Raw genomic sequence first — 13,503 nt, 5'->3', positions numbered from 1 at the left:
TTGTCATTTGTTTTTTGTAACTGTTTTACAGTGCGATCGCTCCAACTGATTCATTCCTTGAATGAGCTAAATGAGAACTGAATCGCGAACCGATTCAACCAATTCATTGTAGGGAACCGACTCAAAAGTGTGATTTATTCACGAATCGTATATCGCTAGTTCTCATTTTAAACAGCTGCCAGAAATACAGAAAACACAATTCGATTGGTGATATTGTTAGAGTTAAAGAAAATGTTTCTCAGTGCTTTTTAGCCCTGTCAATCTTCAATACAAAGTCATTTTAGCAAGTCAGTTCACTCAGTGGCCATCTTTAGAAAGCTCCCGGGCAGCTATTTTGTATGTCAACAAACGGCATACAAGTGCAGCTTCCATCTTCTTGAAAGACCTAAATCTCTGAAACGGTTGGTCAAGATTACGATCAAAGAACATATATCAAATCAGCAGTAAAAAAAAAAATCACATAAACTGTGCTACTTTCCATTATATTGCGCTAAAAACTAAAATTTCCAGGCTTGCATAGCTAATGCGCATGCGCGATCTCGGGTTGATTGACAGGCAATTCTGTATCTAAAAGGTGATTGGCTCTTTTAACTATAAGGCGGGACTTCCTTTCTACTTCCATTGACTGTTCCAAATTCTCCCCTTCATTTTAATAGAAGTGGACTGCCTCTGCTAAACCACCTCTGTTATAAGGAAAGAAAAAGCTGTCAGGGGAAGCTGCGAGGAGACGGAAGTCACGTGACGTGACCGGGAGCCCTGTCATGTGACGGTTCGTGCGTTTGCTGCGAAGATTTTCATAGTTAACAGACAAACAAAAGCAAAAACTGTAGTTTTGAGACTGAAAACCACACAAAGAGTAGACTGAACCTGCTGGAAGGATATCATGGGGTGTTGTTACAGCAGCGAGAGCGACACGACGGATGAGGTAGAGAGAGATTTCATTAAAATACATCAAGTGCAGTCACAATGCAGCCAAACGTGTGGTTTGTTGTTGTTCTTGCCGTCAGAATTACACACGACACACACATTCACACACATAAAGACCCGCTCTTGTGTGTAATTCTCACTGCAGCAACGGGCTCAATATTGCGTTTGATTCACAACTGTAACAAACTCTCTTTAAAAACTAATTTCGGCTTTAAACCCTCATTGTAATTAGACCTGTTCGTGTCATCGTGATTAAACATAGGGGATGTCATTATTTGTGTGTAAATTGAAATTCAATTGATTGATAGATAGAGAGAGAAAAAAGTGTGTGTGAACGAGAGGGAGAGAGAAAAAGTGTGTGTGTGTGTGTGTGTGTGTGTGTGTGTGTGTGTGTGTGTGTGTGTGTGTGTGTGAACGAGAGGGAGAGAGAAAAAGTGTGTGTGTGAACGAGAGGGAGAGAGAAAAAGTGTGTGTGTGAACGAGAGGGAGAGAGAGAAAAGGTGTGTGTCTGTCTGTCTGTCTGTCTGTCTGTGTGTGTGTGTGTGTGTGTGTGTGTGTGTGAACGAGAGGAAAAAGTGTGTGTGTGTGTGTGTGTGTGTGTGTGTGTGTGTGTGAACGAGAGGGAGAGAGAGAAAAGTGTGTGTGTGAAAGAGAGAGTGAGAGAGAGAGAGAGAGAGAGAGACTGACTGACAGCTAGACTTTCATGTGGATCAGATATGTTAGATGACTAGACCTGACATGTGATGATGCATGTATAAGGAAATTGTGTGTCGGGTCCCACGGTCATGGGAAATTGAAAATACAAAAGAATTGCAAAATGGTGATTTCCAGGCTCTTTAAAAAAATGCCACTGAATAAAAAGAAAAGGAAGTAATGGATCATTCTATTATAAATAGACAATGAGTTCTACAACTCTGAGACCACATTGAAAATCTGAGATTCAATGTCATTCGTCCAACCTGGAAATAAACAAGGTTTTAAAATTGAGGAAATTAAAAACAAAAGTTATGATGTGAAATGTGTATATATAGGCTATATATTAATTAGGGCTGGGCGATTAATCAAATTAGATTTTCAATTACAATTTAGCTTCCAACCATTATGAAAACAAGATAATCGAGATAAAACGATTATTGTGCTTGATTCCGTTTCGCAATGAAACACCTTGGCATTATATCTTCACAGCATCCTTTATTAAAGTTCAAATACTAAGGAAGCAGGTTATGAAATAAACTCTGAAACTGGCATTTCTCTGTGCAGTCTATGAGTTGTGTGAAGTGACCAGGGAAGAGATTGAATCTTCTCCCGGCTGATGCACACTCTGGCGCGGGGACACTCATGCGCATTTGCTGCAGCTAGATTATAACATGATGGCTTGCGACATGGTGATTCATAATTATTATGATTAACTACGTTGCGACACACCGCTAACCGCACAGAGAAATGCCAGTTTCTGAGTTTATTTTCATAACCTGCTTCTTAATTATTTATATAAGCTGTGTATTATTATTATTATTATTATTATATATCATTAATATATGTGTCACGTTCACAGTGTGTGTCTTATCATGAAGAAAATGTGCTATTCTATTACGGAGAGAACTTCTTTCTTTTTTTGTGTGAGTTAAAGATGGGTCGAAGTGAATGTAAAGGTGAGAGTGTAAAATTAAGTTTTTGATTCGTCTTTGTTTGGCTTGTTTTCCAAAATAATATCTAAAACGTCTTTAAAACAATGTACATTTACTTTAGGAGCTATACAGCAGAAGACATTTTTTTTATCAGAGAATGCTGAATACAATATTTAATCGGGGCTCGACGTTACTGCTTGTCTGGGACAAGTGGATTTTTGAAGGGGTACGTGAAAAATAATTTGCCCGACCAGACAAGCAGACTGATTAAAAGACCAATAACGAAAAAATACCCAGCTATATTTGTGATAGCCAAGGCCTTTGTAACACAATAGAAATGTAATCATCTTATTCTGCTGTTGAAAGTAAAAATTCTACCAAAATGCCCGTCTTGGTGAGGTATTCATGTAAACACAGAGAGTCTAAAGTGAACTTAAACAGCGGAGAAAAAAGCAGATTTGTATTTAAATGTCGGAGTTGTAAGTGTAAATGTAAGCTTATAGACCTGCTGCCATCTAGTGTGTCATTATAATAATCAAACAACCAGAACGAGAAAATACTCACTGCTTTTGACTGAGTAACTTTAGTAGCTTTAAACATTATTAATGTATTATAATCATACAGTAAAGACCGATAGTAGTTTAATGTTGCATTTCATTCTGAATGTTTACATGAATACTTGAAACCGCTCTTAAAAACGTTTAAAGCTGTTAAAAAAAGCCCTGAATATTTTTATTGTTATTTTATTACTGTTTACTAGTCTTGAATAATTACTTGAGAACTTGAAACCATTCTTTCATAATTAACATAGTTAATTAGTTCGTTAGTTCGTATTATTATTGTTTGTTGTGGTTTTGAAGCTGGTATTGAGAATCGTCAAATTTCACTACCGACACCTGAGATTGTGGTATTGTGATAATATATAGCATTTATTGTACATGGTAGATCTTGCTGCAATAACATGATGAAAAAGTAGATATCATTCCATAGAAGTGTGAGGATCCCTACTGTTAATGGTGGAGGCTTTTCTTTATTTGACTACCATATGTAAACATTTAAAGTTCAAGGAAATCCACTGGTTTTTGTTTTTTTTATTCATTGATGTTTTCAAAGTCAATGAGTGTTAAATAATCGTGATCTCAATATTGACCAAAATAATAGTGATTATGATTTTTGCCATAATCGAGCAGCCCTAATATATATATATATATATATCGCTTTTTACACTTGGGACAATTGAAGGACATGTACACAACTATTACACAAGGTGCAAACATGCATTGATTCTCAAGAAGACCACACACTACTATATGCATACTATACACTATAATAATGTAATTATCTGCAATGTGGATTCTGAAGAGCAGTACTAAATAAATAAATCCTTTTTCTCTTATATTTGTATAAATTATGAAAGGGGTGTGAACATTTATGAGACAACAGTGGAATTCAAACATATATTCTCATCTATATATACTGTTTATTAAACCTCCAACTAATGGGTCATCAGCTGTCTTTTCTTTGGCTGTATCTTGTTTCTGAACGGCAATCTAAATCGAGAAAATATGTGATTTGGCTACTAAAAACAGCCATTTGGCTACTTAATTTTTCAGTTTAGCAGCCAATGGTTCCCAAGTCATTTTATTAGTCTAGAGCCCTGTATAAATATCCACTTTAACTTCCACAACATTCTTTCTTTGTTTTAGGCGATATTCATTCTTCATGCATATCGCCACCTACTGGTAAAATAAAATAAAAGGACTTAAATATTGATATGTTTCTCACCCACACCTATTATATCACTTCTGCAAATATGGATTTAACCACTTACTTTTATGCTGCTTGTATTAGCTTTTTGGAGCTACAAAGTTATGGTCACCATTCACTTCCATTATATGGACCTGCTTTAGAAGAGATATTCTTCTATAAAATCTTCATTTTGGTCCTGCAGAAGAAAGTCATACACATCTGAGATGGCAGGAGAGTTTGATAAATTTGAGGGAATTTTCATTTTTAGGTTAACTATCCACTTAAAGCAAATCAGAGATATACCAGATACAAAGGCAATCTAAAATCAATGTACATTTAGCAGGTTGTCTTTTCACTCACGTTTTTATGCCGTTAATATGATGTAATTGTGATTACATTTAGCATATATGAGAAAAGAGATTTTTGGTCCCCACAGTTTAGTTTTTCCTAGTTATTAATGCCGACAGCTAATTCCCATTCAGTCAGTTAAGGTCTTCCAACATGAACACATCGGCTTGCAGAGTTATTAGTGAGCTGGTGCAAATGTACCTACATCTGTGTACGATTGTACACATTTTCCAAGAACATGTCATGCAATTTTTGTTTTATTTGTCAACAAAAGGAATAAACACTACTCAAATACTCTAAGTGCCCATTCACTCTTTTGTTTGATTTGCTGCTTCACTTATGTGCCGTCTACAGCTGAACCTATTCACACATTTGTGTCTGAATGTTCACAAATAGTATGCCGTTGATTCGCTGTTTCAAACTACTTTTTGGCTCTTAGCGAAGAAGCACTTCGCCATGTGTATGAGGATGCAATTTCAAGTTGACTTACTGTAAGCAACTTGAGCAAGGGTACTTGCAGAAGCTACTCAAGCTAGCAACTTTCTAGTTACCAGCCCAAAATTAACCACTATACCACAGCACCCATAATGTTTCTAACCTGGCTCTGCTTGACTCTTCTGTGCAGAACCAAGATGAGTGGAAGCGACTGATTCCAGACCCGAAACTAGAAAGAAAACCGCTCAATGGCAGTGAGCGAAACTCCGACAGCCTGCCGTCCAACCGCACAGACGAGCAGGCCCTGCTCACGGTCATTCTGCAGCGTACAGCCTTGTATGACAAACACGTTTGCTTTCTCCGCCCACTGTCCCATTTCTTTATCGTTTGTTATTAAGCCTGTTGGTTGATTTAAAACTCACCTTTTCTGTTTCTCTATTAGGAACATAATCGATGTGTCAGCTGTTGATTCTCAAGGCATGGAACAACATGAATACATGGACAGAGCCAGACAGTATAGGTGTGTGTTACGGTACTGAAAGGGGTAGTTCAGTGTTGTTCAGCACAAAGCTAGCTATGTTGAGCAGAATCATGTGTGTTTGTGTTGCAGTACGAAGCTGGAAGTTCTGAGCAGAACTCTCTCTCAGAAGAAGCCAGTTCCTCTTCCATCACTGACAAGCCAACCTCACCAGGTGCTCGCCGCTGACCTGGTGCCCTACGCAGATGTACAACAGGTTAGACATCCATCCATAAATGTAAACTTAACTGCCATGCTATCCATCCAGCCATCCATCCATAAATGTAAACTTAACTGCCATGCTATCCATCCAGCCATCCATCCATAAATGTAAACTTAACTGCCATGCTATCCATCCATCCATCCATCCATAAATGTAAACTTAACTGCCATGCTATCCATCCAGCCATCCATCCATAAATGTAAACTTAACTGCCATGCCATGCCATCCATCCATCCATCCATAAATGTAAACTTAACTGCCATGCTATCCATCCATCCATCCATCCATAAATGTAAACTTAACTGCCATGCTATCCATCCATCCATCCATCCATAAATGTAAACTTAACTGCCATGCCATGCCATCCATCCATCCATCCATAAATGTAAACTTAACTGCCATGCCATGCCATCCATCCATCCATCCATCCATAAATGTAAACTTAACTGCCATGCTATCCATCCAGCCATCCATCCATAAATGTAAACTTAACTGCCATGCTATGCCATCCATCCATCCATCCATAAATGTAAACTTAACTGCCATGCTATCCATCCAGCCATCCATCCATAAATGTAAACTTAACTGCCATGCTATGCCATCCATCCATCCATAAATGTAAACTTAACTGCCATGCTATCCATCCATCCATAAATGTAAACTTAACTGCCATGCTATCCATCCAGCCATCCATCCATAAATGTAAACTTAACTCCCATGCCATGCCATCCATCCATCCATCCATAAATGTAAACTTAACTGCCATGCTATCCATCCAGCCATCCATCCATAAATGTAAACTTAACTGCCATCCATCCATCCATCCATCCATCCATCCGTTTAGGGATTTTGAAAAACCCTAACAAAGTTATCATGAACTAACAATGAAAGATATATATATATATATATTTTACAGCATTTATTAGATCCAGATAGATATAGATGTAAGATGTAAACAGTTGTAATTTATGGAAAATGTATTTAAATAATTTTCACACAATAAATATTAAAAAGGTAATTGATTTTACTAACTATTATAGCCTAAATGCCATTTTCAGTGTTTTGTTTGACTGTGTTTTCTATCCTCCACAGGTCTCAAAGATCACTGCATATGCCAGCAGTGCCATCTCACAAATCAAAGTAGATGCAAAAGAAGATTTGGTGGTGCAGTTTGCAATACCATGAGTCAAAAGACAAACCCACTTTCCCACACATTCTCGATCTCTATTTTTCTCTCTAGCCCATTTCTCCACCATTCTTTCTCCACACTTTTCCATTCCTGAATCCAACAGAAATTCAGATACTGATGGAATTGTTCACTGAATGTCCTGCAGATAAATATATTTAGTCCAGACCACAGCTTCTTGTGTAACTCTGTTAGGACGGTCACCCTAGACACCATCAGGTACCCACAGCACAGAGTAGAGGGTAAAACTGTTTAACATTACGTCTAATGTACTACTACTGTAGTTCTTCAGGGGTGTTCACACATCAACCAAACACTCACAACAAATACCACAAATGTATAAAAGTCAACAGTGGTGTCAAGCTGCCACGATTGCTTTGATGATTTGTTTACGCCACTGTTGGCTTTTGAGTGTCCCGATTGGTCGGAGGTTGTCAAACCAAGTATTTGCTTTTGTACAGGCTTTGGTACCACAATGCACTGAACACAACCACACATACTGTACTCCCCACTTGAGTTGTGGAGTTGTTCTCATACTGACCAGAATCTATTCTAAGGTTAAAATCTAGATTTGCACGGTTTTTGCTGGATGGTATTGTAGAGTGTTTTAACACAGAGGTTGTTGAAGGTTTTGGTTCATCACTGTCCTGCATGCAAAAAGGGGGTTTCTTAAAGGAATATTCTGGGTTTGCTTCAAGTAAAGCTCAATTAGATACATTGTGTCATAATGGCGATTTCCAGAAACTTGGATTTTTTTTGACTCGTCCCTCTTTTTGGTGTTTGTTTTGTTTTTTACACTTAAAAGGGAAGTCCATAAACTCTAAAACACGTATAATGTTTACATCTTGTTGCTATATATTTGAAACGGCTTGTATTTTAGTGTTTATGGACTGTCCCTAGTCACTTTGATTGTAAGTGCCTCATTGGAACCGCTTTTTTTAATAAACGTAGGGCGAGTCAAAATGTTCTGTGGTAATCAACATGATGCCACAAATGCTGTTGATTGAGCTTAACTTGAATTGAACCCGGAATATTCCTTTAATCAATATTTTTGTCTTGTTTTTCAATAATAAAAAAAATATTTAAACATTCTTAAAACAAGAGATATTTACTATAAATTAGCAAAATTGCATTAAATGTTGTTTTTTTTTTTTTGTTGCAACAAATGTTTCAGATTTATGCTTAAAACGTGAAATAATAATAATAATAATAAAAATTGCCCATGGAGTAAGAATAAGACTTGAATTAAGTTTTGATGTCTTCAGTCATTTTGCCTCAAGTAAATGGCTCTTGTTTTTAGGATGCTTTTGATTATTTACATTTTTTTTTACTGGAAAACAATGTGAAAAACAGTGATTTTAAGAAAATAATTTCAGTGTATTCTCTTGTTGGTTTCTGGAATCACTGTGGTTAAGCGTTCATTGTTCCGGAGTCAATTCTAAAATGTTATGCACTGTGGATCTAGATTGGGTTCTGGATTAATATGAGCTAAATACAGACATAATACTTCTGTCTCGCCAGAGAAAAACGCACATATTGACATATTAACACTTGTAACGTTTTCTCTTTCTGCTTGTATTACAGCCTCATACCAACAGTGAATTCATCTACACGTGTAGAACTTCGTTGTCTGTGCACGATTTGCTCAATTCTAGATCTTATTAAATTGTCAAAGTGACTCTAGACTGGTTAAGATTTGAGTCTAGCGCTTGCCAACAGATACTCGATAGTCTAGAAATTCAGAGCTGGAAGGAGCTCAGTAGATCTACAGTTTTGGACATTATTTTTTCCCCTCTTGCTGTTTGACATATTGGCACTCTTGCAAAATGCACATTTGTCCCTCGTACTTTGGTGAGGAGAAGTGTAAATAACAGTGGGCAGGTGACAAGCCCCACTAATCTAATGTTTAAACATAAGTGCACGAGGCTGTCTGGAAATATCAGAAATTCTGTTGCTGGTGACGGTCATGAGATTCAGGATATAAAACCCTATCATCTAGAGTAGCTCTGTTCATGCATTTAAAGGGATGGTTCAACCCCCAAAAAAATTCTGTCACGATTTACTCACACTTATGTTGTTCCAAACCCACACTTTTCTTTTTTTTCCTGACAGAATTTTCATTTTTTTAGGTGAACTATTCCAGTAATGGGAGAAAAATGGTTATTTTTGTGCACTTTTCCTATAAACCTGTTCAAATCAGACATGAAGTCAGATCGGACACGATGGACATGGTTAAACAGAGTTTCTTAAAGGGACGGAGCAAGTTGGCCTGCCTTATGAATAAACATCCCGTAAAATTGTGTTTGGGGGAGGTGTGGTGGGTTGGGAATTAGCTGGGAGATGTTTGTTTGTAAATTATGTTCTTTGTGTCAATGCATTTAATGTACAGAGTGTAAAATGAATAGAGTTATTAGAACGGTTAATACCATGCATGCATGCAGCAGGAAGTAAACGGCTCTACAGCGCCCCCTGGTCATAAGGCTTTGCGATCAGTAGCTTGTTTTTAGCGAAGCAAACCAGGACACTTTTACCCTGCCTGTTCCACTTTTAACAAAATAAAACAATTTAAAAATCAAGCAAATGGTATTTCTTCAACATTGTCCATTTAATTATTATCATTTTTTTTTGCTTTGCTTTGTGCCGAAAACGATGAACGCATCAGTGAAATCTAAATCGACTAGCGTTCTTTCCTGACGGCGTCTGAGATGCCACAGAAAATCTTTGTAACTATTTATTTTTGTTTTTATGTATTTATGCAAGCTCACAGACAGTGTGGTATTAAAACTGGCTTTACAGATCATCGAAGGCACTTTTCGTTTTTAAAGGGATAAAGTGCACTGTAATACTCAATACTCAATTTGGTTTCTGTTGCAGTGTGCTATTAGTATCGTTTCACTTTGTTTGTTTGTTACCTAAATGTGGAATACTACCTGATTTACAGAGATGATTTTCTTAGGCTAGAACCAAAAACAATTGTTAATACTGTTTTGTTGAATGAAATTATGTATTAAAGACTTAAAAAATTACAAAGTGTTCAGTTTTTTTTTTCCTAGTCAAGAGGCCAATTCTCTATTTCTTTAGATTTTTCACCCCTCAAGTCAAGCCAAGTGCCTTCATCAACTATTAGTTAAACCACAACTTGGCAAAACATCTTATGCAACAAAAAAACAGTGTGACTAGAATAACTCACCCTTATGCCATCGCAGATGTGTGTTACTTTCTTTGGTGGAACAAAAATGAAGATTTTAATATCTCAGCTCTGTAGGTCCATACAATGCAAATGAATGGTGACCAAAACTTTGAAGCTCCAAACAGCTCATTAAGTCAGCATAACCGTAATCCATTCGACTCCAGTGGTTTAATCCATGTCTACAGAAGCTATATGATAGGTGTGTCTGAGAAACATCAATGATTAAGTCCTTTAACTATAAATTCTCATCCCTGTCCAGTAGGTGGCGACGTGCACAAAGAATGTGAATTGCCAAAAACAAAAGAATGCGAAAGTGGAGATTATATATATATATATAGTAAAAAAAGGACTTGCATATTGATATGATTCTCACCCAAACCTACTCTTATCATATAACTTCTAAAGACATAGATCCACTGGATTACTTTTATGCAGCTTTTATGTGCTTTTTTTGAGCTTCAACGTTCTGGCTCAATTGCATTGTATGAACCTAAAGAGCTGAAATATTCTTCTAAAAATCTTCATTTGTGTTCTGCAGAAAGTCATGCATCTTGGATGGCATGAGGGTGAGTAAATAATGAGATAATTTTCATCTATGGGTGAACTATTACTTCACGGTGTACTCCACATTCATTCACACTCCCGTTCACACTGAAAAAGATTCAATTGCAGCAGGTCACTGAGTCTGTGCTGTTGGTTGCAAGGAAGAGTTCCTACTCGGCCACTATTACTGTATCCAACTGTATGAGGCAGCGAATCACTTTCCACACTTCACGTTGCAAAGCGCTGTCAGTGCGAATGCCCCTTGATGGGTCAGATAAGGAAGACTCAGTCCACTTTGCTGTGACTCATGAATTTGCATTGGTTTCTGCCTCTTTGCCAAACAGAAGCCAACCCCCATTTCTGTTTGGTAACGGCACTGAAATCCATCATCTTCAGATGAGCAAGAGTGGAGATCACAGTAGAAAAAGCAACTTGGTTGCTAACTTTTAGGAGTAATAACATACATTAGCATGCTAAAAGCTAAGTAGTAATTTCTCCTTGAGTAAAGCAACATTTAGCTCATGTACACGTCCTCAACCTAAGCAAAAGCTCCTCTCTTCACCACAAAGATAACCCTGCGTCATCTGTTCTAAATCCCAAAATAACAACATGAAACACTATTAAGTTTTCCCTTATTTCTCATCTTGCTCAAAATGCATAAAACAGTTCATTATTTTTACTGTCCACATCAAGTCTCATGTAAAGCATGCTGGGAACTACAAACCCCCACCCCTAGTCCATGTGGTTGAACATACTTGATTCACATTCACCCTACATAATGTCATCTAATAGAGGGCACAATTTAGAGAATTCGATAAATCGAAAGCAAAGAAAACAAGTTTAGAAGATAAACACAATTGTGCTGTAGATCACAAATAATAGGATTTAGTAAATCAGACAACCTTTTAAAAATTCATTTAACTTTGAGATTATAGAAGAATAATGGTACAATGCTGTCAAGTGTAGTTCCTCTAAACTGAACTCGAGTTTAAGAAATTTTCTTGCAACAGTCAGCGTAAATCACCCAACTACACTCCCTTTTTCTGATTTGGTAAGCGAGGTGGCGGTTGGTTTAGACTCTGGGCTTGAAATGATCTTTGCATGCACTCAAAGTGACCATGGTCATGCGTATCTGAACTATATGAGATTACTGTTGCTATGCACAGGAGAGAAGAGGTTTGTAATGGGATCCTGAGTGCAGTTTCAGCACCTGTTGTGTCAGGAATGCAACCAGTACAAGACACAGTGGAAAATCACAGAGGATTGATATGGCAGGCCAGCAGCGGTTCTAGCTTGTTTGACCGCCTGGTGACCCCCTCGCGAATACCCATGTCGTCCATGCTTAATCCGCTACTGTGGCAGGCCATGTTCATTCCATTCGATGCAAAGCTTTTTCAGTTTACTGAGGGGCTGTAAAGGGATTTTTTTAGCAAAAAAATTAAAAATCATTCTAAACCCATGTGACTTTCCCAGGCATCCCAACCTGCAAAAAGTCATTTCAGGGAGGTATCCCGGACCTGAAGGAGGTCTAGATACACTGTCCTGATTAATTAGGTTCGGGAGACGAGATAAAAGCCCGCCCACACTGGTTGACTTACCGAAACAGGCCAATCAGGATGCTCTCTGTCTTCACTTCTTGATGCACACACGCACACACACACACACACACACACACACACGCAAGGTCTCTCGCTCTCTCCCTCTCTGCCGTGCGCGCTACACGGTTTGGAGCACAGTCTAACCGCTCTTGCTCGCTCGCTCTTGATTCCGGGAGATTTTAACTAATTTGCGGGCATCAGGGAGCCGCTATCAATACGCGGGAGACTCTCGGAACTTCCGGGAGACTTGGGATGTCTGCTTTCCTCTGTGAAACACCCCAGATGCTCCCACTGATTGTTTCTATTAGTGATAGGGCGATGTATCGGCCCATATTTGTACATTTTTCGATTATCGGCATCGGCCGATAACTGTCTTCGCTTGGCCAATTAAAGAAATAGTTCACCCAAAAATGACTATTCTCTCATCATTTACTCAAACTCATGCCATCCCAGATGTGTATGACTTTCTTTTTACTGCTGAACACAAACAAAGATTTTTAGAAGAATATCTCAACTCTGTGGGTCACAAAAATGCAAGTGAATGGTGACCAGAACTTTGAAGCTCAAAAAAGCACAGACAGTTGTAGTAAAAGTAATCCATTTGACTTCAGTGGTTAAATCAATGTCTTCAGAAGTGATCCAATCGGTTTTGGGTGAAACAATGAAAGCATGACGAGGGGACGTCAAACTCTAAAAAAGCAATCATAAAAATAATCCATGCAATTTGTGAGTAATATTCCAATTATTCTAATGTCTGAATTTGGTTGTGTGAGGAACGGACATTTAAAAGTTGATTTGAAGTAATTATTAACTCAATTCTTTTTTTCAGTTTGATGAATCATTGGTTCTTGCTTGTCATGTGACCAGTTGCGATGCAGCAAATTTGAATATGCTGATGCACAAATGAGATTTAAGAGCAACAGCTGAGCAGATTATCAGTGAATAAATACTTAAAGGCGTAATGCGCAATTTTTAAGCTATTGAAATAACTTCTCACACAGTTTAATATGCAGTGACTTCTATAGGCAAGCCATTCACTTAAACTAAAGCTATCATGTGGCTCTAGAAGAACACAAGTCATTTGGGCAGATTTATTGATACTTTTATGGAGCATTTTTTGGTAGATTTTTGCAGCTTGACAGGTAACAATAACTGTTAT

General features: G+C 37.8%; 1 protein-coding gene across 1 annotated transcript; it reads left to right on the top strand.

The window, feature by feature from the left end:
- The first annotated feature begins 727 nt into the window (after window positions 1-727).
- LOC127631650 (ragulator complex protein LAMTOR1-like) lies at window positions 728-10,020 on the top strand. The gene is made up of 5 exons (XM_052109929.1): window positions 728-925; window positions 5,278-5,423; window positions 5,530-5,607; window positions 5,698-5,821; window positions 6,920-10,020. Exons 1-5 carry the CDS (start codon window positions 884-886, stop codon window positions 7,010-7,012), a joined length of 483 nt encoding a protein of 160 aa, XP_051965889.1. The 5' UTR covers window positions 728-883; the 3' UTR covers window positions 7,013-10,020.
- The last annotated feature ends 3,483 nt before the right edge of the window (window positions 10,021-13,503 follow it).

This window comes from Xyrauchen texanus, chromosome 38 (assembly GCF_025860055.1).
Source record: "Xyrauchen texanus isolate HMW12.3.18 chromosome 38, RBS_HiC_50CHRs, whole genome shotgun sequence".
Lineage (NCBI taxonomy): Eukaryota > Metazoa > Chordata > Actinopteri > Cypriniformes > Catostomidae > Xyrauchen > Xyrauchen texanus.
Note: the sequence above shows the minus strand (reverse complement) of the source record. Positions and strands in the feature narration are given on the sequence as shown.